At 44.7% G+C, this 21,582-nt stretch overlaps 1 protein-coding gene across 5 annotated transcripts in view; it reads left to right on the top strand.

Annotated features, from left to right (window-relative positions):
• Positions 1 to 21,582, top strand: part of LOC127584899 (forkhead box protein D2-like) — a 145,574-nt gene that overhangs the window by 18,269 nt on the left and 105,723 nt on the right. For 2 of the 5 annotated variants that reach the window (XM_052041880.1, XM_052041881.1), the window contains exon 2: positions 10,374 to 11,396. The exons of 2 other annotated variants lie outside the window; for them this stretch is intronic. In XM_052041880.1, the coding sequence (XP_051897840.1) occupies positions 10,433 to 11,377 (945 nt within the window). In that variant the 5' untranslated portion in view covers positions 10,374 to 10,432 and the 3' untranslated portion in view covers positions 11,378 to 11,396. Of the gene's footprint in view, positions 1 to 10,147; positions 11,397 to 13,941; positions 14,019 to 21,582 lie in introns of those variants that run through there. One more of the 5 variants, XM_052041876.1, reaches the window with a different exon arrangement.

Here is a 21,582-nt window from a genome sequence, read left to right as displayed (position 1 = left end):
TGTTCTGTGTGTTGTTGTTGAATCTACGTTCCTGTTATGCTGATGCAAGCAAGTTTTTCATTGCACCTGTGCCTCAGCGCACTTGTGCATATGACAATATACTCGACTTGAACTTGACTCCTGTCCCTGCAATAACGGCAACAACGTTCTCCCTTGTGTCCCATCTTGGATCAGTCCTGGTGAAGGATGGGTCAGCCACCTTACTAACTTACCCAGCACTGTTGGGGACAGGAGCGAGGAGGGTTGGAGATAAAAAGGTCCGTGGTAATGGTGTAGCTCTGGCTAGGTGTCTGTCACAGGTAATTGGTGACAATTGTTTAACAGCAACTGACTGAAAACATGGAGACACAGACACTGCAGATGCTGGATCTGGAGCAACAAACAAAATGCTGGAAGAACTCAGTGGGTCAGGCAGCATCTGTGGAGGGAAATGGACAGTCGGCACTTCGGGTTGAGACCCTTCATCTGGACTGAAAGAAAGAGGGGAGATAGGGGAGGGAGGCAACCTATCACTTGCCAGGTCTTGCTCCACCCCTTCCCCTCACCTCTTTAATTGGCTATCTCCCCTCTACCTTCAGACTAGATGAAGAGTCCTGACTCAAAATGTTGATTGTCCATTTTCCTCCATAGATGCTACCTGACCTACTAAGTTCCTCCAGCATTTTATTTATGACTGCAAGCATTATTGTTTCTCTCTCCACAGATGCTGCCTGACCTGCTGAGTTTTTCCAAGATGTTCTGTTTTTATTTCCGGTTTCAGCATCTGCAGTTTTTTTTCCCATTGACTGGCAACGATTGGCTGATTAGTTGTTACCAAATGATTGACATTAAGTGACTGGCAGCAATTAAATGAGGCACAATGATGGAAAGCAGTTAACTGGCAACAAGTTCCCTTTGGTTCAGATAAACCATTTCCCAATAAACACCAACTATTTCATCCTTGGGGTTTCACTTGTCCCTTGTGAGTGGCTTTATCAAACACTTTCTGAAAATCAAGTTATTAAATACCACTCTTTCACTTCGTACACAATTCTACTACTTTCTCTAAGAATTCTATGAAGTAGAAAAAAGTCTGTTAAGTTTGTAAGGCATGGACTGTTTTCCATAAACCCACACTAGTTTGCAATTATTGCTTTTACTGTCGTTAAGTACAAATTGTTTTCTTTAAAATGGACTCCAATGTTTTTCCTGCTGCAGAGGTTAAGCTAACAGTCCTGGAATTTTTAAGATCGTGCTTTTGACCTTCTTTCCAAAATCTGGAACAGGATTAGTTGTTTTTCCAGTCATTGGTTGCTAGTCCTGCTTGTAATGAGCTGTGAAACACTTCATTCACAACTCCTCCCAGTCTTCTTTCATTTCTTCAATGCTACTGGATGTCTTCCATCTGCATTTTGGTTTTGTTTTATGATTATTCAGTGTTCAATGGCAATTATTATTATTTCAACTTGATTTCCAATTTGTTTGGCATCTAGGAAGGAAAATGGATTATTTTCCATCATGTAAACCATTGCAGGAGAATAAAACTGTTTTATACCTTCACCATCTCAAATGCCGTATCATCAACATGGTTAACTTACTCTGTTTGCAATGTCCATAAATCCCGCTAAATACAATTCTAATTGTTGCAGATGTTCTCTAATCCCTTTTTGTTTACCCATTCTGCCCTTTTTGTCTTGTTGAATCCAATCCATATCAGATTAAAGTTCCAGGGAACCGTACTAATTTGAGCTGGCTATTTATTCACTATGGCACCCATCCAAGCCCAATTCCACACCCACCCATATCTCCATTGAAAGGACAGTGATAAAGGCAGCAGATCAACAATGAGTATTCTTTATGTTGTCTTCTTAGCTGCGGAGGACTGGATCTAATCACAGCGACCTAACCTCCAGTTCTATAAAAGCAGCATAGACCATGGACAGAATCTGAGATCTTCCTTGTCCGTTTGATAGGAGCACATAGCAACTGAGTCACTGGAGACCTATCGTGTTCAAGTTCAACATTTCCTCGTCTCAGTAACTACAACAAATAAGCTGCTGCATCGGTGTATAAACCCAGTTGGTTCTTGCCAGGGAAGGCTATCTGCTGTGTTTACCCAGTCTGGACTATATGTGACTTCAGACCCACCAATATGGTTGACTCTTAACTACCTCTTCAGCCTGGGGGCAATGACGGATAGGACAATGAATATCAGTATTGCCAGTGATGTCCCCATCTCATGAATGAAGAAATTAAACGCAGTCTTCACAAAACACAAGTCTTCTGTTTATAAAAACAGTTCTGAGGATTTTACATTGGCAAGGTTGAAATTTCTAATCCATCCCAAGATGCCCATAGAAAGTACTGGTGAGTTGCCTTACTTTATTGATATCAGCTTTATATTTTCAGAATTTTAACTGAATAGGTTATTCTCATATTCTCATGCTGAGAATAGAACTCACCTTCTCAGGATTAACTAGACTGGTAACGTTACTCTTTGTTAGACTTGATAGCTAATTGCCACTTCTTCACTGAAAGTCTGCATTGTCTAATTATATGCAGTGGTGATCATAGGATCTGTAACCAGTATAATTGTGCCTCTTCCTCTTGGATTTTCATAACTCAGAAGCCAGAGCAGAACATAAGATGCCACAATCAGTAAATAAAGCATACCACAACTTTGTCTTATTTTGGGGGGAATAGACTAAGGAAGAAGGTTGGCCCGGATAACAGGACAAAATCTTATACTTTTTCCAAATTGTACGCTGGAACCTTTTATATTAAACAGAGCCAATTCACTTAGTCTGACATCTCCTCCAAACAACAGTTCCTCCAACAGTATAGCACTCCTTTTGCACTGCATTAAATGGTCTGTCTGGATAATGTTCTGCAACAGAACTTGAAACTCACAACCTAGTGACCAAGGCTGAAGGATGACCAACTGAGTCAAGCTCCCCTGTCCCACTGACTTCTGCTTCCAAGCCTCTAACTACCATGGTTAATGCACTAATTACCAGCAGTCATACCCCTGCATCTCAACTTTTCTTGCTTAATGGAATTAACAAAGTCAAAGTTGAGTTCACTGTCGAGTTTATTGTCAGATGCACAGTCCATGTGTACACAGGTCCAATGAAAACTTACTTGCAGCAGCATCACAGGCACACAGCATCATGTAAGCAGCATTCACAAGAAAAGCATAAAATAAACATAAATTATACACAATTTTTATAAGAAAACACAATTAGAACAAAAACAAAATCCATTTTAGTGCAAAGTGGTCAAAGTGGTCACAATGTTGCTAAACTGTAGTGATTAGGGTTTTGCTGGTTGGTTCAAGAACCGAATAGTTGAAGGGAAGTAGCTGTTTTCCTGAACCTGGTGGTGTGGGACTTCAGGCTTCTGTACCTCCTGCCCGATGGTAGCTGCGAGAAGATGGCGTGGCCTGGATGGTGGGGATTTTTGATGATGGATGTTGCCTCCTCGAAGCAGCGCCTCCTGTAGTGGTGGGGAGGGATGTGTCCGTGATGCATTGGGCTGAGTCCACTACTCTCCGCAACTTCTTGCATTCCTGTGCATTTGAATTGCCGTACCAGACCATGATGCAACCAATAATCACTGGTAAACAACATAAACCAGGAACAGAAGGAGCTGCAGAATGTTCTGATGCTAGTTCAACGTTATAATTAGGTCAATTGATGGGAGAAAAAGTTTTTATTGAAAAACAGGACATTTGAGAGTAAATATCCTAAGCTTCCATCTTTTGTTAGGTTATTGTTCAATGACAACAGAATCAGATGTGGGGGGTTAGTGTGCAAAATTCATGATGTAGCTGGTTTTCCAGTTATTAATATTAGAGACTTGGAAATGAAGGGTGCTAAAAACTGGCAGGTTACCTCTGATTATTGTTCCCATCCAGCTTCACTGTGCATGCAGTCTTGCGTACTTTACCCCCACTACCTTTCAAAGCTCTATTACTCATGGAAAATGATGCAATGTGTTGGACAAACACAGCATTCCACACACTGAATGCAGTAATGCACCACGAGTTATGGAGTTATTTGTTTCATGTGTGAGGAAAGGGTGCCCAGGGTGTTCTGTTACACCACTGTAATAATAAGGTTTGATAAAGAATGCAAAGTAATCTCCACAGAGTAAAATCTGATGGATTTGCTAATATTAGTTTCTACTTTCTCGCCATTTAGAAAGAATTATGACATCTTTGTTGGATCTAATGTAGATGAACTCAAATTTCTGCCCAGTAATGTATGAGGCCACGTTCTTATCCTTGGTTATTCAGCATCCCTTTGTTTCTCCCAGTGTTCAATGATGCAACTCAACATGACTCCATATTTAGCATCATCTGCAAACTTCCATTTTCTTTCTTTTTCTTCAGTGGTGGCTGGTATATACAGTGAGAATCTGAGACCACAGCACAAATCATAAGGGAGCAGTATTTAGTATATTCCACTGTTCGGTGTAGATTATCTATGTCTCTAATCTCTCTCCTACTTCCTACATATCTAAAAATTTTCAATAATGTATAATAATTCAGAAATAATTATCATTCACAAATTGTTATGAATTCCAGCAACTTCCTCAGAATGAATGAAATTGGCAGATCCTTGCCCCCTTCTCTTAGATAATGCAGGGACACTTCTGACTTCAAAATAAAAATCTGAAGGTGTTGGAAACAATTAGCTGGCAAGGAGCATCTGTGAAGAGAGAAATAGAGTTAATCATGCAGGCCAGTGACCTTTCATTAAAAATTACTTTTGAAATTGAAGATCTTTGGAAAATTATAACTAGAACACCTTACATATGCCAAGCTATTTTTTAAATCTCTGGGGTGGAATAATAACATCCTGGAAATTTATGTATTTTAAGTCCTGTTATTTTTTCCTTTACCATTTTCCCAGTTATATCCACTATGTAGCTTTGCTTTGTTCCTTTACACACAAGTAACTTGTCTGCTTTCTTCTTCGTTAAACAGATTTGAAATAATTACTTAATATTTAATTTAATAGAGATAATAACACTTTAAAGTAACAGAGAGTTATCTCCATAATATAATTCATCCAGCAGCACCTGGGTTACAGATCATATGTCATGTTTTAGTGTGTTATTCAGGAGGGTGAAAGTTTGCGACTTATTTCCTCATAGAAAGAGTTCATATTAAGTTCATATTCATCCTTCTCCTGGTACAGTCACAATTTCCCAGTTAACTTCTGAAATAGTCAAGAAGTGATTGAGAAAGGGTTCAGAGAGAAATTAAGAATAAGTTTCCAAGTTTAATTAGGTCCTGTGGAACTGGTTTGAAGATTGAAAATCCTTTTGTCTCCTCACCTCCCTCTTCTCCTTTAAGATTCTCTTTACAAACACAGCCCTTTCGCCATTTCTCTTAATAATTTATTTGGCTGTGTCTGCTTTCCCCGTGCCTCTGTGAAGCACCTTGGGACATTTTTCTACAGTAAAGCTGCCATAAAATTCAAATTGTGTTTCCACAGCATCTCTTCCAAAGATGGTCTCACGCTGCTTGCTTAATTTATTTAGGGATTATAACCACACAGTTTATGTTGATAAGAAGCCAAAACTGCTTTGCATTCACTCAAAGAATGTAAGTGCAATAAAATATGAAGTGATACTTTCTACATATGGAGAAACATTCAGTGTCACTTCACCCACTTATTTAGGGGAACAAAATGAAGGATTTTGAGGTTTAATTTTGTTTGCAATCTCCCAGATCCAGTCTCTGGGAGACTGCAAACAATCTGCAGAGCAACATCATGAGCAACATGTAGATTCCCAGAGTGCCAACTTGGTAGATAGGGTTCCTTGCTAGCTGAAAGATTATGATTGAACTTGAACAACAGATCCCTTACTTGCTCTAGGTCCTGATTGGAATCTCTTATGGCACAGAGAGAAATCTGAGCTGAGTGTGTTAAGCATTAGTGTGCCACGGAGCCCATGCACTTGCCTAATCAGTATCCAGTGGTCTGTGAGACAGACTGTCAGGGTTCTGACAGTATTTATGAGGAAACATTAGGAAAGTGTCCAAATGCAGTCACTTTGTGGAAGTGCTGGCCAGCTGTTGCATCCCTGGAAGTCTGAAGATGCCAGAAATTGCCACTGTGGAAAAGTTACTGAGGCAGGAGGATTGTTTTAACAACCAGGACAACAGTGAGTAAAAGGTGGGAGCTCTGCTACCTAATGAACCCTCACTCATGTCTCACAATCAACTTCAATGAAAAGAATGGAAGACTAACAGTTATTTACTCCAAAACACTTTTATTGCCAATGTAATACTGCTGGGAGTGGAGTAATCGTAAGGAATCTGGCTGTCAATTCATACACAGCAAGCTTCCACCATGTAAACAAGACAGGATAATGGGCAGAATCTTACTGGTTCCAAGAGGAATGATCAGCATCCAATGGCTGTTGTTTCCACAAGGAACAGCCATGATTTAGCCAGTTAAATGGGAGCGAGACCTGGACTTCCAGTGGAGGAGCTCATCCCATCCTTGCTGAGGTTCTCCAGGTTGACACTAGGGAACCACCTCTTGGATCCCACATCAGTAAAGGTCAGACACAGAATCCCTTTGATATCAGTGGGGATTGTGAGGCAAAGGATCGGGAGGCACTGGGAAGGGAAGTTAACACTCTGTGTTATTTTTAATTTAGTGTTTTTAATTGTAATTGGTTTTAGGTATCTTAGTTAATTTTATTTTTTATATTTAAAAACTTTTTTTTATTTATCTTTAAGTTACTTGCATTTGTAATAACTTTTTAAATGTAAAACATTAAAAGATTATTAAAATTCCACACAGTCTTTGCAACTGGCTAAACTAGATGCAGGTCTTAGCTGACAGTGAAAGCTGTCGGGGTGATTTTGGGATGGGGTCTCCCTCACTGTGCCAGAGTAACTGTACCAGAACTCTGCCATCTCCACCGGACAGCTGAGTGCTTCGGGCTAGCGAGACTGGCTCTCCACATCTGGATAAGGTTATTGGATTACAGTATATTTTGTAACATGGAGTGGTTTAGCCAGAGGCTGTATATCTTCAAATGGATGATTGTACAGTCATTACAGATGTAGTAGGCTGTGAGATGAGCTTGAGATTGTTCCTGAAAAGCATGGGCAATGTGGTGACTGATCCTCTGTGGTGTTCAGTGGTTCCTTAATTTTAATTAAATGACTTTGAATTAAAAGTAGATCGTACCGTTATGTTGCAGAAGATAATTCTGATACATTATCCATGTTGCAACTTTCCTTATAGAAATGTCTATTTGGTTGGCAGTCAGGGTATTGCTTTCTTGTGAGGCTTAAACCTGTCCCCTATGCTTACTGACACAGGTAAAATGGACTAAATAGCTTCCTTTAGTGTAACAATGATCTGCAGTTCTTCTACTGCAGTACTCTCCCCATTTGGGGTTCTCACAGGGAACATTTAGTTACCCAGGCAGCAAACCATTGAGTATTTGCAAAGTTTGACTAGAATACATCACTTTCCACACAAACAAAATACCAAGGTTTTATTTAATTGTGGAAAATACACAGGACTCTTGACCTCACAATCTACCTCGTCATGGCCTTGCACCTTATTGCCTGCCTGCACTGCACTTTCTCTGTAACTGTAACACTACAGTCTGCATTCTGTTATTGTTTTTCCTTGTACTACCTCGATGCCCTGATGTGATGAAACGATCTGTATGGATGGCATGCAAAACAAAGTTTTTCACTGTACCTCCGTACATGTGACAATAATAAACCAAGTTACCAGTTTATAGGAGAGAGAGGGGATGTAGAAAATAAGATGAACCAACAAAAGATGAGAGACATAAGAAAGAGGTGAAGTAGAGAACGCTGACCTGACTGTGACAACATTGAACAGTGTAGACACGTGGAAGATATTCCCAGTTGTGAATCTTAACGAAACCCCACAAGTGCAAGTAATAAACCCAGGAGGAAATTCAAGAACTGTCTTTGTCTGGAGATTGGAGGGAATTTGGATCTCATTACCTCTGAAGTAAATTGTGAGATGCATTGAAGAAGTTTACTCCGTCAGCTCGGACGGATAGGGGAGGGTGGAAGTGAGTGCGGAGCACAAGCACAGACATCGACCGGTGGGAATCAATGGACAATGTCTGTACTATACGTTTAATATATAGAAAAATACTGTAGAGAAATGTATTAAACAATTGAGGTTATACATATCGTCCAAAATAATTATTTCCTCAATAGTTGACTCAAAGGTTCACGGGGTTCCTGAATTCATTCACTTTGATTTGGACATTATACTACGTGTGTTACTCAGACCCGCGACCGGTCCCTGAATATTTCCATAATTGGGCTTTTCGTTACTTAAGCTTTTTTTGGATCTGCTTACTTACTCTGACGAGCTTGTGGGGCTAAATATTTAGAAATACGCCCGATAATTAATAATACCCCTGATTGCAATCGGTAACTAACAATTCAGACTTAAAGCAAGCGACAAATTGCAACCAGCGATATTTGGATAGGACCCCGACCATCAAAGCAAGGTCGCTGAATGTGTATTTATAAACAGACAGAAATTCGAGTGGCGAGTGCTGGCAAATCTTGGTCTGACGGGGGAAGACAGGTAAATGAATCAGGGAAATAAATATAGCCGAGTGAAATTAAAACTGGTAACGCCGCCAAAAATCAATGCCACAAATAACCCTGACTGTTAAACAGGTGTATTCGTTTCAACAAAAACGACTTTCACTACAACAGCAATGAAAGGAATATCAGGCGATCGTTTTAGATTCACTGGCAGTGCACAGATTCACACCACTGCCAACAATATGGCCCATATCCTCACCCGCACGTTCTCCGAGCAAGCTATTGTATATTTAAGTATGGAGGGTGGTCGCCGCTTTTTTTGACCCGACGTAGAAAGGAAGCAGTAATTAAATTAATCCAAATTCACCCAACCGCTCCCAGCCTGAAATTCCTACTGCGACGCTGTTAGAACCTTCAGGGAGTCCGATCCCAATAAACCAAACCTGTGTCTTCAGTGGCAGAGAGCAGGCAGAGGCAGTTCACAGCTGCCGGTGAGATCCCGACTCAAGCCAAGACTTTACAACAATCTCCCAACGCATGTTCTTTCTTCCAACACTTAGTCCCAGTAGCTTCTGTCTCGTTCGTTACATATTCTAAACCTCCGGGGCCAGAACTAATTTCACCACGAGTGTAAATCACTGTCTGTTGTCTGTGTCTGTCTGTCCAGACTGTGTGTCGGGAGGTTATATGTAATAAGGGATGATTGTGTCAAGTATTACACATTTCCAGTTATTAAGAAAACTGAGTATTTGATACATCAGGATTAGATGTATTATCACTGACTTAGCTGACGTGAACTTTGTTGTCTTGCGGCAGCGGTACAGTGCACAGACGTAAAATTACTATAAATTACAAAAATAAATAAATAGTTCAAAAAAAAAGAAATAACGAGGAGTGTTCATGGTACCGATATACTGGCCGGATTTCTCAATTAAGTGTTGGGAATATTACAAGTGTTTTTGTCTTTAACTATTTTGCTTACTACCCAGACGCAAGCTCTTTTATCCGTTGGATTTATTTTTAAAGATAATAGCTACCTTTTAAAGAGAGGTTTCGACATCACTTTAGAAATTGATTCAAGCAAACTTGAAACGAGTTTGGTACGGCTGGTTCAAAGTGTGGCAAAGTCTCCAGGGTTTGGTGATTGTGTTCTTGATAAGTTTGCAATCGTGGCGATTTTTTGCCGGAAAAGGAACGTGGGTAAAGAAACGACAAAAATCGAGCTGTCGTTTTAGACAAAAAGTATGCAGCTGTTTATATTTAACTGGAGATTGTTCGAGGAGTATAAAATATTGTTCGATCAGAGTTAATGGACAAATGAAGTTAACTTTAAAATAGTCTGGGGGATCTGAAATCGAGACTGAATGAATCCTAGTCCGTTGTCGCTGGTAGTTTTCGGCGGAAGGGGAGTAACGGGGCGAGGTGCCATCGGGCGCGGGTGTCGGGGCGATGTGCGGAGTTGCCAGTGAGGTCGGGAAGCGGCGTGTGATTTGTTGCCCAGTCTCTGGTGCTGAGAGGCTCCCGAGTCTCCGCATTCCTGGCTGACGTCAGCCACCCTGTCGGTGCGGAGATCTGGGGCATTTAAAGTGGGAGGCGGGTTGTTTTCACAGCCCGCTGGCCTGTTACCCCGAGGAAGGAAGGCAAACTGCGAGGACAACGGAGTTGCTGCCGATGCTTTCTCACCTTGGGCTGGGCTGAGGGCAGCTTCCGAGGCTGGATCTGTGCCTGGCTCTCTCCCTCCCTGGATGTGTCTGTGTGTCCTTTAAAAAAGTTTTATCTCGTTTCTTTTTTCTTTCTTTCTTCTTGCTTGGAGTTTTGTTCCATGTAGCGGCGGCCCCGGAGACGTGCAGACGACCGGTTGTCCAACTGGCGATGACTCTGGCGTCAGAAATGACTGAGAGGTCGTTCGGGTTGCGAGAGACAGACATCGACGTGGTGGGCAACGAGAGACAGGAGGGTCCCGGAGACAGGGACTCGGAGGGGGCTCGGAGCTCGTCCTCGGCAGCTGCGGGCGTGCAGGAGGTGAAGGCATCGAGCAGGAACCCGCTGGTGAAGCCCCCATACTCCTACATCGCCCTAATCACTATGGCAATCCTACAGAGCCCCAAGAAGCGTCTGACCCTCAGCGAGATCTGCGAGTTCATCAGCAACAGGTTCCCCTACTACAGGGACAAGTTCCCCGCTTGGCAGAACTCCATCCGGCACAACCTCTCCCTCAACGACTGCTTCGTCAAGATGCCCCGAGAGCCGGGGAACCCGGGCAAGGGCAACTACTGGACCCTGGACCCCAACTCGGCCGACATGTTCGACAACGGGAGCTTCCTCAGAAGGAGGAAGAGGTTCAAGAGGCAGCAGCAGATCGGGGTACTGAGGGAGCACGGCAGCCTCATCCCAGGATTCGGCTACGGACCTTATGGTTACGGCCTTCAGATTCCCAACACCGGGTACCCTACTCTGGCCTTCCATCACCATTGTCCAATCACGAATCCCACCGGCGTCTTCCCCTCGCTTTCCGCCCTTATCCAAGGGAGTGAGTTGACCGGGAAACCTTTGCCGCCACCCCTGGGCCCCTCTTCTCCAGCTCGTCCGACAGTCAAGGTGGAAGCTGCCTCTCCGCTCTCTACCTTCTCAATAGACAGCATCATGAGCCCCACCTCGCCGCCCCTCTACCCAAGGACAGGACAAGCCCCCGTTCTGCCTGTGATCTCCGCTCTCCTCTCGCCCTCGCACAACTTGTTAAACATAAATTATGACCGTTTGCAACAGGAAGCGAACTTTGCAAACAAAATTATCCAACTCAGCAACCGTCATTATTGAAGGAGCCTTGGGCGTTCAGGTAAGACACTTCAACCTATTCTTGAGCAATCCCCGCCGCCTGAAACGTTCTTGTTTGTGGATTTACGTTAAATGAAAAGGAGATAAAAATTAGCAGGAAAAGCAGAACTTCCATCCTCGTTTTCTTGAACTGGAATCCAAATCCAAAGTACATTCATCTGAACCCCCTTTGATTAGTTTGTTCGAAGGAATTCCCTTCCTGCCGTTTGCCTTTGGTGGAGGGCTCATTTTCCAAACACGCGAGAAATTTCCAGTGTTCTGAAGTTGGACTAAAATGATCAGATTCATGTTTTATTTTAAACGGCGCGGAGCAAAACCCTTTGTGAAGTCTTACTGTTTTCAATGCGAATCCACAATTTAATTCAAGCCTTCATCATAACCTTGATTCATTTATTTGGGAGGGTTTTCGAAAGGACATCGGTGGCACTTTATTCCAAAGTGACTCCACTCCCACCTGTTACGATCAGCAGTGCGATCGAACGCTGGCTGTAAACACGTCAGCCTCCCCGCCGCGCATAGGGTCTTTATTTATTTTTCTATTGAACCAACTGGACAAATGGTACTTGCCTCACGACCCAACAACAACCCCACATTTGAACAAAGTAAGAAAGTGTTTGACAACGCCGAGAAACAGCCTCTGGAATTACAGAACCCCACCCCCAAACTGATATCAAACCTTACTCTCCGGGTGTCAAGAACGGAATTTGATTTAATTTCAGTTTCCACCAGCCCCTGAGTTAACTGGTCAACATATTCAATTCAGAGGGAACCAGTTTCCAATGATAAATTTCACAATTCAATGTTGGAAGACAGAAAAATGACTATTTTAAGACGAATTACTAAAGGGGTTGGTTTTGTCCGCCCGTTTCGGCTTTATGCGGGAGAGCTGTGATGTGCGTTGTTAGCTGCTCGTTGAAACATTTAATCACCCTGATTTAGTTAATTCAAGGCGAAGGTAAGGACTGTGAATGAGGTGCTCTCGGGTCCAGGGGTGGGATGAGGTTGAGGAAAAGCGGAGACGCCGGGGATTGGGTCAGTTCATTAACTCCTGTACAACCTGTTGGTTAAAACGAGGGAAGGAATTCCAAACCTCACCTGGTCAATCGAACCGTTAAAACCCATCACCCGAGAAGTCCTGGGAAATAAATCCGGGAAATTCTGGCCTGATTATCTGTTGAATTCGACACCAGAGAGGCAGTCGGATCAGGAAGCGTGAAAGATCTAAGGCGGGCACAAACGGACATACACACCGACACGCGAAGTAGGAGACCGCTCGGCCTCCAAACCGGCTCCACCATTTAACGAGATGGTGACTGACCAGACTATAACTGAGCTTGGCTTTTCTCTTGCCCCGGTAACCTTCCACTTCTCTTCCAATCAAGTATCCATCTGCCCCGCCTTCAAACCATTCAAAGACTGAGGAAGAGAGTTCCAAAGATTCGCCGCCCGTTGTAGGGAAAGAAGTCAATTCGCCTCACTTTTGGGTCGAATGGGAGATCACTTATTTTTAAATGAGGTCTGGTGGTGTAGAACCTCCACTCTCACCGTGTCGCCACCTCTCAGGGTCGCTTACACCCCAATTTATGACAAGTGAGAGTGTTACTTAGTACCCTTTGCCTTCTGTGGATTGAAAGAAAACAGCCAATGCGTGCTGTTCTACCTTTCTATTTCCCTTTTAAGATACTATCCCCCATCCTTCAAACCCCAATGCCCCCTGTAACTCCTCATACGTTACTGCTGGTGTTTAAGGTCAGTAGGAATTAAAACAAAACATTCTCGAAGTACTCAGCAGGTCACTGCACACGCCAGCAGGCTGCTACAGCAAAGACATTTCGTTAAAACTACCTCCTCTGAGACGGGATCGGCGTTCTTTCCGAGGTAGAGGGATTCAAAGATGAACTCGCGCCTCGAGTTCAGTGTGGGTAGCGAAGGGCGGTCAATTACCACCGCATTCACCGACCGACGTATATCTGCACGTTGAAGGTATCTGGGTCCGGGCAAAATGATGGGTGAAATCACAGTTCAGGCCAAGGGATACAGAACGTGTTGGCCACTGTCACACGCACAATTGGGGATTAAGTTGTATCAGAACATAAGGACAGGCCCGTCAGCCCACGATGTCGTGCCGAACTAATTAAACACCTACCTGAACTACTCCCTTCTGCCTACACGATGTCCACATCCCTCTATTCTCTGCACATTCATGTGCCTATCTAAGAGCCTTTTAAACACCTCTATCATATCTGCCTCCACCACCACCCCGGCAGCACATTCCAGGAACCCACCACTCTCTGTGTAAAAAAATTGTCCCGCACATCTGCTTTGAACTTGCCCGATCTCACCTTAAATGCAAGTTGAATTAACTCAACAAAAAATCAAGTTGGAAAAAAATATGGCCAACGTCATAATATTTAGGATCCACTTTACAAATTAGTAATCTCAGCCCGTGGACTCTACACTTTAAACTTGTATACTTTATACTAAACTACTGTGTATACTTTAAACTGTGGTATTGCAATGGCGGTGTTCGCTGTGTTTTGTTTCAGAAGATGGAAAACTAACGAGAGAGAATCGCCCAGCCTTCACTCGTATCGGCAAAGGACTTTTGGGAAGCCAATCGCGAACACAAAATGAATGGTTTGATCTCCAGTCATTAATCATCTGTACATTAATCTGTGTAAATATTGTAACAAACACAAATGAATACGTGTTTAATTATTGTTGGAGGTGAAGCATTTCCAGAGGCACTGTACCGTGTAAGTTATTTTTATTCGTGTCCGAGGTATTTTCATAGCCTTACACGCCTTTTTACATCAATTAAAATGTATCAATACTAAATAGTTTATGTCCGAAAATTATTGTATCCAGTTTATTAAATCAAATATTTTATACGATCTGCAACCCCAACTGCGCGAGGTACATTTTTGAAGTTGAAAAGTGATCTTAAACATTTCAATAACAACGTAAACTTTAAGATATTTTTGTAAAAAACAATAACATGAGATTTATTGCTCCTTTCACTGCTGAGTTCTACAGTTAAGATGTCTTGGGTTGTCGTGACGAAATTTAAATGTTTGATGTTGCACTGGTGCGGAAGGAGAATGTAAATGAAATCGTTGGTCAGAACTAGAGCATGCGTTCCGATTGAGGGTTTGTGTGACTTTGGACAGAGCACAACAGAGGGAGAATTATTAAAGGCTCAAAGTTTGTGCCGGTGAGAGTGTCGGGGACGAGGCAGTCGCGGGAAGATCTGTCCCATTTCGGAGTTTGCGCTGGTGATCGATTCAGCTTTCTGGGATTAGAAAGAGCAGTGTGCTTTACCTACGTGTTATGAGATGTTACCCTCCTGGTACATTGGGCAGGGATAGCGGATTGCGCCGGGATCTCGACTGTCCTGGTTCTTCGGGGAGTGAAGGAAATAGGATGTAAACCAGTCCCTGTCTCAGGGAGCGGAATCTGGAACAGTTATGGGAGAGTCTGGTAAAAAGGTTTCTGTAAAACAACTTGGGCTCAGGGTAGCTCAAGGTTCTGAGATGTCTTCTCCTGCCGAGGACAGAATTGGACGGGCTCACATGGTTTAAATCACGCCGGCTCTCTGACCACCACCCGGGATATTCACAGACATTCATCCATTTACACCGAGGCGAAACACACACACACACACACACACACACACACACACACACACACACACACACACACACACCGACTCATACACTTACACCGATACATACACACTCGTATCCACACACACACACACTTACACACACATATATGTACATACATATACACACATGCACACACACACACACACACCCCGACACATACACTTACACCGATACATACACACTCGTATCCACACACACACACACACACACTTACACACACATATATGTACATACATATACACACATGCACGCACACACACACCCCGACACATACACTTACACCGATACATACACACTCGTATCCACACACACACACACTTACACACACATATATGTACATACATATACACACATGCACACACACACACACCCCGACACATACACTTACACCGATACATACACACTCGTATCCACACACACACACACACACACACACACACACACTTACACACACATATATGTACATACAAATACACACATGCACACACACAAACACACACACACAAATGACAGGCAGGAAGCTTACAAAAATAGTTAATTTAAGGTCGATTGTAAACTTCAATTAACGGGCGTAGTTCGGGAGAAAACTTGGTTCACCAAGTTCAAAACGTTCTTTTCAAAAAAAGAGAAAGAAGTCAGGGGAATGAAGCTTTGGCCATCAAACCCACCAGTGTGTTTTCAAAGCGTTAACTAGAGAAGGGCTTGGGGCAGATGTAGAGTAAAGAATTTTTTTAAAAACACCGCCGGGGCAAGTATACTGCGAATTAGTCGCTCTGTATAGGCAGGGGGAAGATTTGTGGTTTATGTATTAAGATGTTAAATTAAGGAGCTTTTCTAATATCCCCACGAGGCCACATCTGGTCGTGCAGAAGTGAAGTCAGAACCTGTTTGGTTTTCTGGTTCTTGCCCAGACTTTCCGAAGGAACGTTTCTCACACCGTGGCCCCTCATTCAGAACGGTCCGAGTTGGGACAATTCTTTCCGTCAGGTATGTGTGATGGAGGAGAGTCGGTGGGGAGGTCGCGGATTGGGACACGGGACCGAGGGTTCCTGGCAGTCAAAGATATATATTGGGAATATAATATTAAATTATGAGCAGCATAGAGAAGGTAAGTAGAGTATTTTTTCTGTATAAAACATTTATTAGTTAAAAGCACTACAAAAGACTACAAATATCAAATGTATACATCTAATACAGAAAGGATCATCTAATCAACTACATAACTTCAGAGATTATTGTAAACTGACACCGCGAAAGCACACATACGTCACTACGTCCGGTACCGCAACACCCGATATTTTATATCAAAATCGTGTTGGTATCGTCCACGACGCACGCTATCTGTTGAGGAGCCCACCCAGCGCGGAACTCCGCCAGGGTGCCCGCGGAGACAGGGTGCTCCCTCTCCAAAGACACCCGTGCGCGCACGTAAGCGCGGAAGACGGGCAGGCAGGCAGACCGGCCAGTACCCTGGGCTGCCCGCCGCCGCGTCCCATGGATGGCCAGCTTGGCCAGGCCCAGCAGAAGACCCACCAGGAGACCTCCCCAACGCTCAGCCCCGCGCCGCACCGGGTGGCCGTAGACCAACATGGTCGGGCTAAAGTGCAGCCAGAACTTAAGCAGCAGCCCCCTCAGATAGGCAGAGGGGCTGCAGCCTCTGGCATTCTGCGTACGCGTGGTACACCGTCTCCTCCCGGCCACAGAAGTGACAGGCGGCCGGAGTATCAGTGAACCGGCTTAAGAATCGGTTGCACGGTACCACCCGGTGCAGCACCCTCCATCCCAGGTCCCCGACGTACAGCAGGAGGACTCCCTCGTATAGAGACCTCCATCGGGGAACCCCTCTCCGCCCGCCACGGTGTGCCCGGCCGGCAGACCAGGGCTAAGAAGTGAAAGGTGTGCAGGAGCAGCCCGTACAATAAGCGCCTCGGAGCCTCACGGAACGGCACCGTGGGCATGTCCCCCAGGCGGCTCAGGTTGTGCTGGGCTGCCTCCCGAGACAGACGTCTGGCCCTGGGCCCGACCAGCAATTCTGGCAGTGCGGGTGCCAGTGCGGCCGGGACCCCCCCGGCAGCCCCCGTGATGGGAGGGGGAGGGACCACGCGCTCGCCGCACGACACCGCACCCCATACCCGCATCAGATCTCGGTAGAACCGGGGCAGTTCCCATGATATGGCACGGTGGACGGTCTCCAATGGGAGACGCGCCCCCCCCCCCCCCCTCCCCGGAGGCAGTGGCCTCGGCGGAGGGAATAGGTGGCCAGCTCATGCCACCATGGGGGGTGCTTGGTATACAGGTATCTCTGCAGTGCCCGGAGGCGGTAAGTAGAGTCTTTCCCCAGGGTGGGAATGTCATGCTAGAATGCATCGCTTCAGGTGAGAGGGGGAGAAGTTAAAGGAGATATATGAGTTGTGTTTTTACATGGAGAATGGGGGTAGGGGGGTGCCTGGAACCTGCTGGCAGGGGATGTGATGGAAGCAGATACCCAGGCAATGTCTGAGAGGCATTTAGACTGACACATGAACAGGCAGGGAATGGAGGCATACAGACCATGTGCAGACAGATGGGATCAGTTTAAATTGGCATCTAGGTTGGCACAGACATGGTGGGCCAAAGGGCCTGTACCCGGCTATGTTCTGTGATACGTTTCCGGCACTGAAGCCATTCGGCCCATTGTGTCCATGCCGGCTTTGAGACTGACCCCACTTCCCATCTGGCTTTGTGTTTTGTTCAGTTTCTCACAGTTTGTGGTGATGCCAGCATTTATTGCCCATCCCTAATTGCCCCTGGACTGAAGAGGCAGTTCCAGTCACCCACAGTGGTGGGTCTGGAGTCACGTACTGAGCAGAGTGGCAGAGGACAAAGAAGGATGGAAGTGAAACAGATGGGGTGGTCTCAGGGTCCCTGTTACAGAGACCAGCTCCCCTGGTGCACCACCCGTGCTCATCTACTTACTGGTTAACTCTGATGAGGGCATGGGTCTGCATTTCACCCTCCGTCAGTGAGTTCTGCATCCCACCTCCAGCCCCTTCAGTTTTGGGTGGGATTAATTCCTCTATCCTCCTCCACAGTACTGTTCACCTTATAGAACATAGAACATTACAGCACAGTACAGGCCCTTCTGCCCACAATGTTGTACTGACATTTTATCCTGCTCTATCTAACCGTTCCCTCCCACATAACCCTCCATTTCTCTGTCATTCATGTGTCTATCTAAGAGTCTCTCAAATGTCCCTCATGTATCTGCCCCCACAACCTCTACTGGCAGTGCACTCCATGCATGCACCACTCTCTGTGTAAAAAACTTACCCCTGACATCCCCCTTATATCTTCCTCCAATCACCTTAAAATTATGTCCCCTTGTGTTAGCCATTGTCGCCCTGAGAAAACGTCTCTGACTGTCCACTCGATCTATGTCTCTTATCATCTTGTTCACCTCTATCAAGTCACCTCTCATCCTCCTTCTCTTCAAAGAGAAAAGCCCTAGCTCACTCAACCTATCCTCATAAGACATGCTCTCCAATCCAGACAACATCCTGGTAAATCTCCTCTGCACCCTCTCTAAAGCTTCCACATCCTTCCTATAGTGAGGTGACCAAAACTGAACACAATACTCCAAGAGCGGTCTAACAGGAGTTCTATAGGGCTGCGACATTATCTCGAGGCTCTTAAACTCAATACCCTGACTAATGAAGGCCAACGCACCATATGCCTTCTTAACAACCCTATCAAGCTGCGTGGCAACCTTGAGGGATCTATAGACATGCACCCCAAGATCTTTCTGTTCTTCCACACTGCTAAGAGTCCTGCCATTAACCTTGTATTCTGCCTTCAAATTCGATCTCCTGAAGTGTATCGCTTCACACTTTTCTGGGTTGAACTCCATCTGTCGCTTCTCAGCCCAGGTCTGCATTCTATCAATATCCTTTTGTAATCTACAGCAACCTTCTACATTATCCACAACACCACCGACCTTTGTATCACCAGCAAACTTATTAACCCATTTTTCCACATCCTCATCCAAGTCATTTATAAAAATCACAAAGAGCAGGGGTCCCAGAACGGATCCCAGCGGAACACCACTGGCCACCAACCTCCAGGCAGAATACACTCCATCTACCACCACCCTCTGTCTTCTATGAGCAAGTGGGGCATTATAATTTCCCCTTGTTACTAAACTTTGCTAATGGATTGGAAAATCCAGCTCCTTGCCTTTATTGCTGCCTTGTGTTACACCATAGCTATGTAGATTCTGAATGAGAACCTTGCATGGATGAAGTGGTGTGACTTTAAGATGGTGTAAACTTCCTTGAGATATGACCACTCCACGGGACATGTTTAGGGTATAAATCTTATGTTTACCGTGGATTTGTCTTCATGTTTCTGTCAGTGTGGTGCTTGCTGCATATAGGAAGCACATTGCCCCTTGTTTCAGCAACAGGATCTTGCTTGTAGAATGGCCTTGTCCCTGGGAGTGTTGTGGTGGAGCCATGGTGTTCGGTTTCAAATGACCTGCTTATTAATCTAAGGTCAGTTTCAGAAGTTCACAACTGAATGGTGGGTGCTGCAGAACAACCTGTGGCTCGCGTGGGTCAGGCTGTGTCAACGCCAACCCCAGTGGATCACACAAGCAATAGTGCCAGGGAAACAAGCTGCACAGACAAAGGCCATTCAGCCTCTCATAACTGTGCTGGCTCTTCACTAGATCAGCCCAGAGAGCTTCTCTCCCAATAAGAAATAGGGCAGGAGTTCACCCTAACCCTTGAGCTTGGTTCACAGCTGAGTAAGGTCAGTGCTTCTTTGCTGCCTCCTTCTCTCCTTTTTCCCTTAATCCTTGATTTCCCGAGTCCATAATCTGTCCCTTTCATCTTCAAATATAGCCAGTGATTCAGTGTTCTGGCGTAAAGAATTCTGAAGATTCATAACTGTTTGAGGGAAGAATTTCTCCTCATCTTCCATTGGTTAGCCCTTATTCCAAAACTGCACCCAATACCATCACCCAAATTGTAGATTCCCCCAGCAGGGAGATCATCCTTTTAGTGTCAAAGATCAACTTTTCTTTCCCCATTTAAAAAGTTGAATAAAATATCGAACAAAACTGAACATGCTGGGAAATTATCGTCCAGCGTCTGGTGATGTAAAAGCTGAAACACGAAGTAAAGTTGCAATGACATCGTCTGTGCAAGCTCCATCTCATTCTTCTTGCCATTCTGCAGTCTTTGATCTTGCTGGTCATCTCACCTTCCTCTGTCCAGCTCAGTGAGACAGCCCCATCCTGCTACCACTCTTACCTATCCAGTCACAGCTAAAGAATTTGACACAGTAACCACTTCCCACTCTTCGCCCTGGAGCCTCCCAAGCAGTGGATTACATTTTCAGCTTCAAGCTGCCTCATTTGTAGCCACCTACATGCTAACTGTACATGACCCTATCTCTCCACTATCTCTCCACTGTTGTCACCCCGACGTGGAGCACTAAAGAAAGGTCCCATTTACTCAAACAGCAGAAGACTATATTTAGTCTCCACCACAATCTCTGTATCCTTGCCATTGATTCCATCCTGTGCCACTGTCTGCTGCCTGGCGTTGAACCAGATGGTGTGCAATGTCAAGGTCTTACTTCACACAGTGCCAAGCTTCTGTTCCCATTTCATTGCTGCATCCAGCATTCCAGAACTTCATAACATTCATTCTCATGTTAACTTCAGACCTGACTATTTTCATGAACTTCTGGCTATGTTCCCTTCTCCTAATTCCATAAACAAGCCCATCTGCTGGCCGCACTCCATCTCAGGTCACGGAATAACCCCTGTACTTGCTCTCTTATATTGACTTAAGCTCATCCAATTTTAACATTCTTATCTTTGTGTTTCAGCCTGTTTGTGACCTTCCCATCTGCAGCCTTGTCACCCAACAAGGACTCACCATCTCCCCGACTTCAGTATTGCCTTTATCCAGGGTTAATGTTTTGGGTGACAACTTTCATTTATGTGATTCCTTTAACTTAATAAACTGTTAGGAAACAAAATTTGGCACCAAATACCTCCGGAAGTCTAATAATGTGAGCTTCCAGAAGTAATCTGAATGATGCGCGGCTCATAGAGCCAATGGCTCACCGCTCCAGCAACCTGGGATAAAGGCTGATCTTGGGTGCTGTCCATGTGGAGCATGCATGTTCTCTCAGTAACAGCATGGGGGTTTCCTCTGGTTTCCACCCACATTCCAGAGACGTGCAGGTTGGTAGGTTAATTGATCACTATAAATTGTCCCTAGTATGTGAATGAGTGGTAGAATCTGGCCGGGGGGGCGGGGGGTGGTTGATGAGAATGTGGGAAGAATAAATTGGAATCCGTGTAACTGGGTGGTTGATGGTTAGCACAGACTCAGAGGGCTGAAGGGCCTGTGTCTGTGCTCTATCTCACTATGACTCCTGGCGCTTAAGAAAAAAAGAAATGTCAGAATTTTCTCTCTCGACAGCTGTGGGCGTGGCTGCTAATGGGGAACAATGAACACAGGACCA

This window comes from Pristis pectinata, chromosome 31, assembly GCF_009764475.1.
Source record: "Pristis pectinata isolate sPriPec2 chromosome 31, sPriPec2.1.pri, whole genome shotgun sequence".
Taxonomy (NCBI): domain Eukaryota; kingdom Metazoa; phylum Chordata; class Chondrichthyes; order Rhinopristiformes; family Pristidae; genus Pristis; species Pristis pectinata.
The sequence above is the reverse complement of the archived record's forward strand: the minus strand, read 5'-3'. Positions and strand labels throughout refer to the sequence as shown.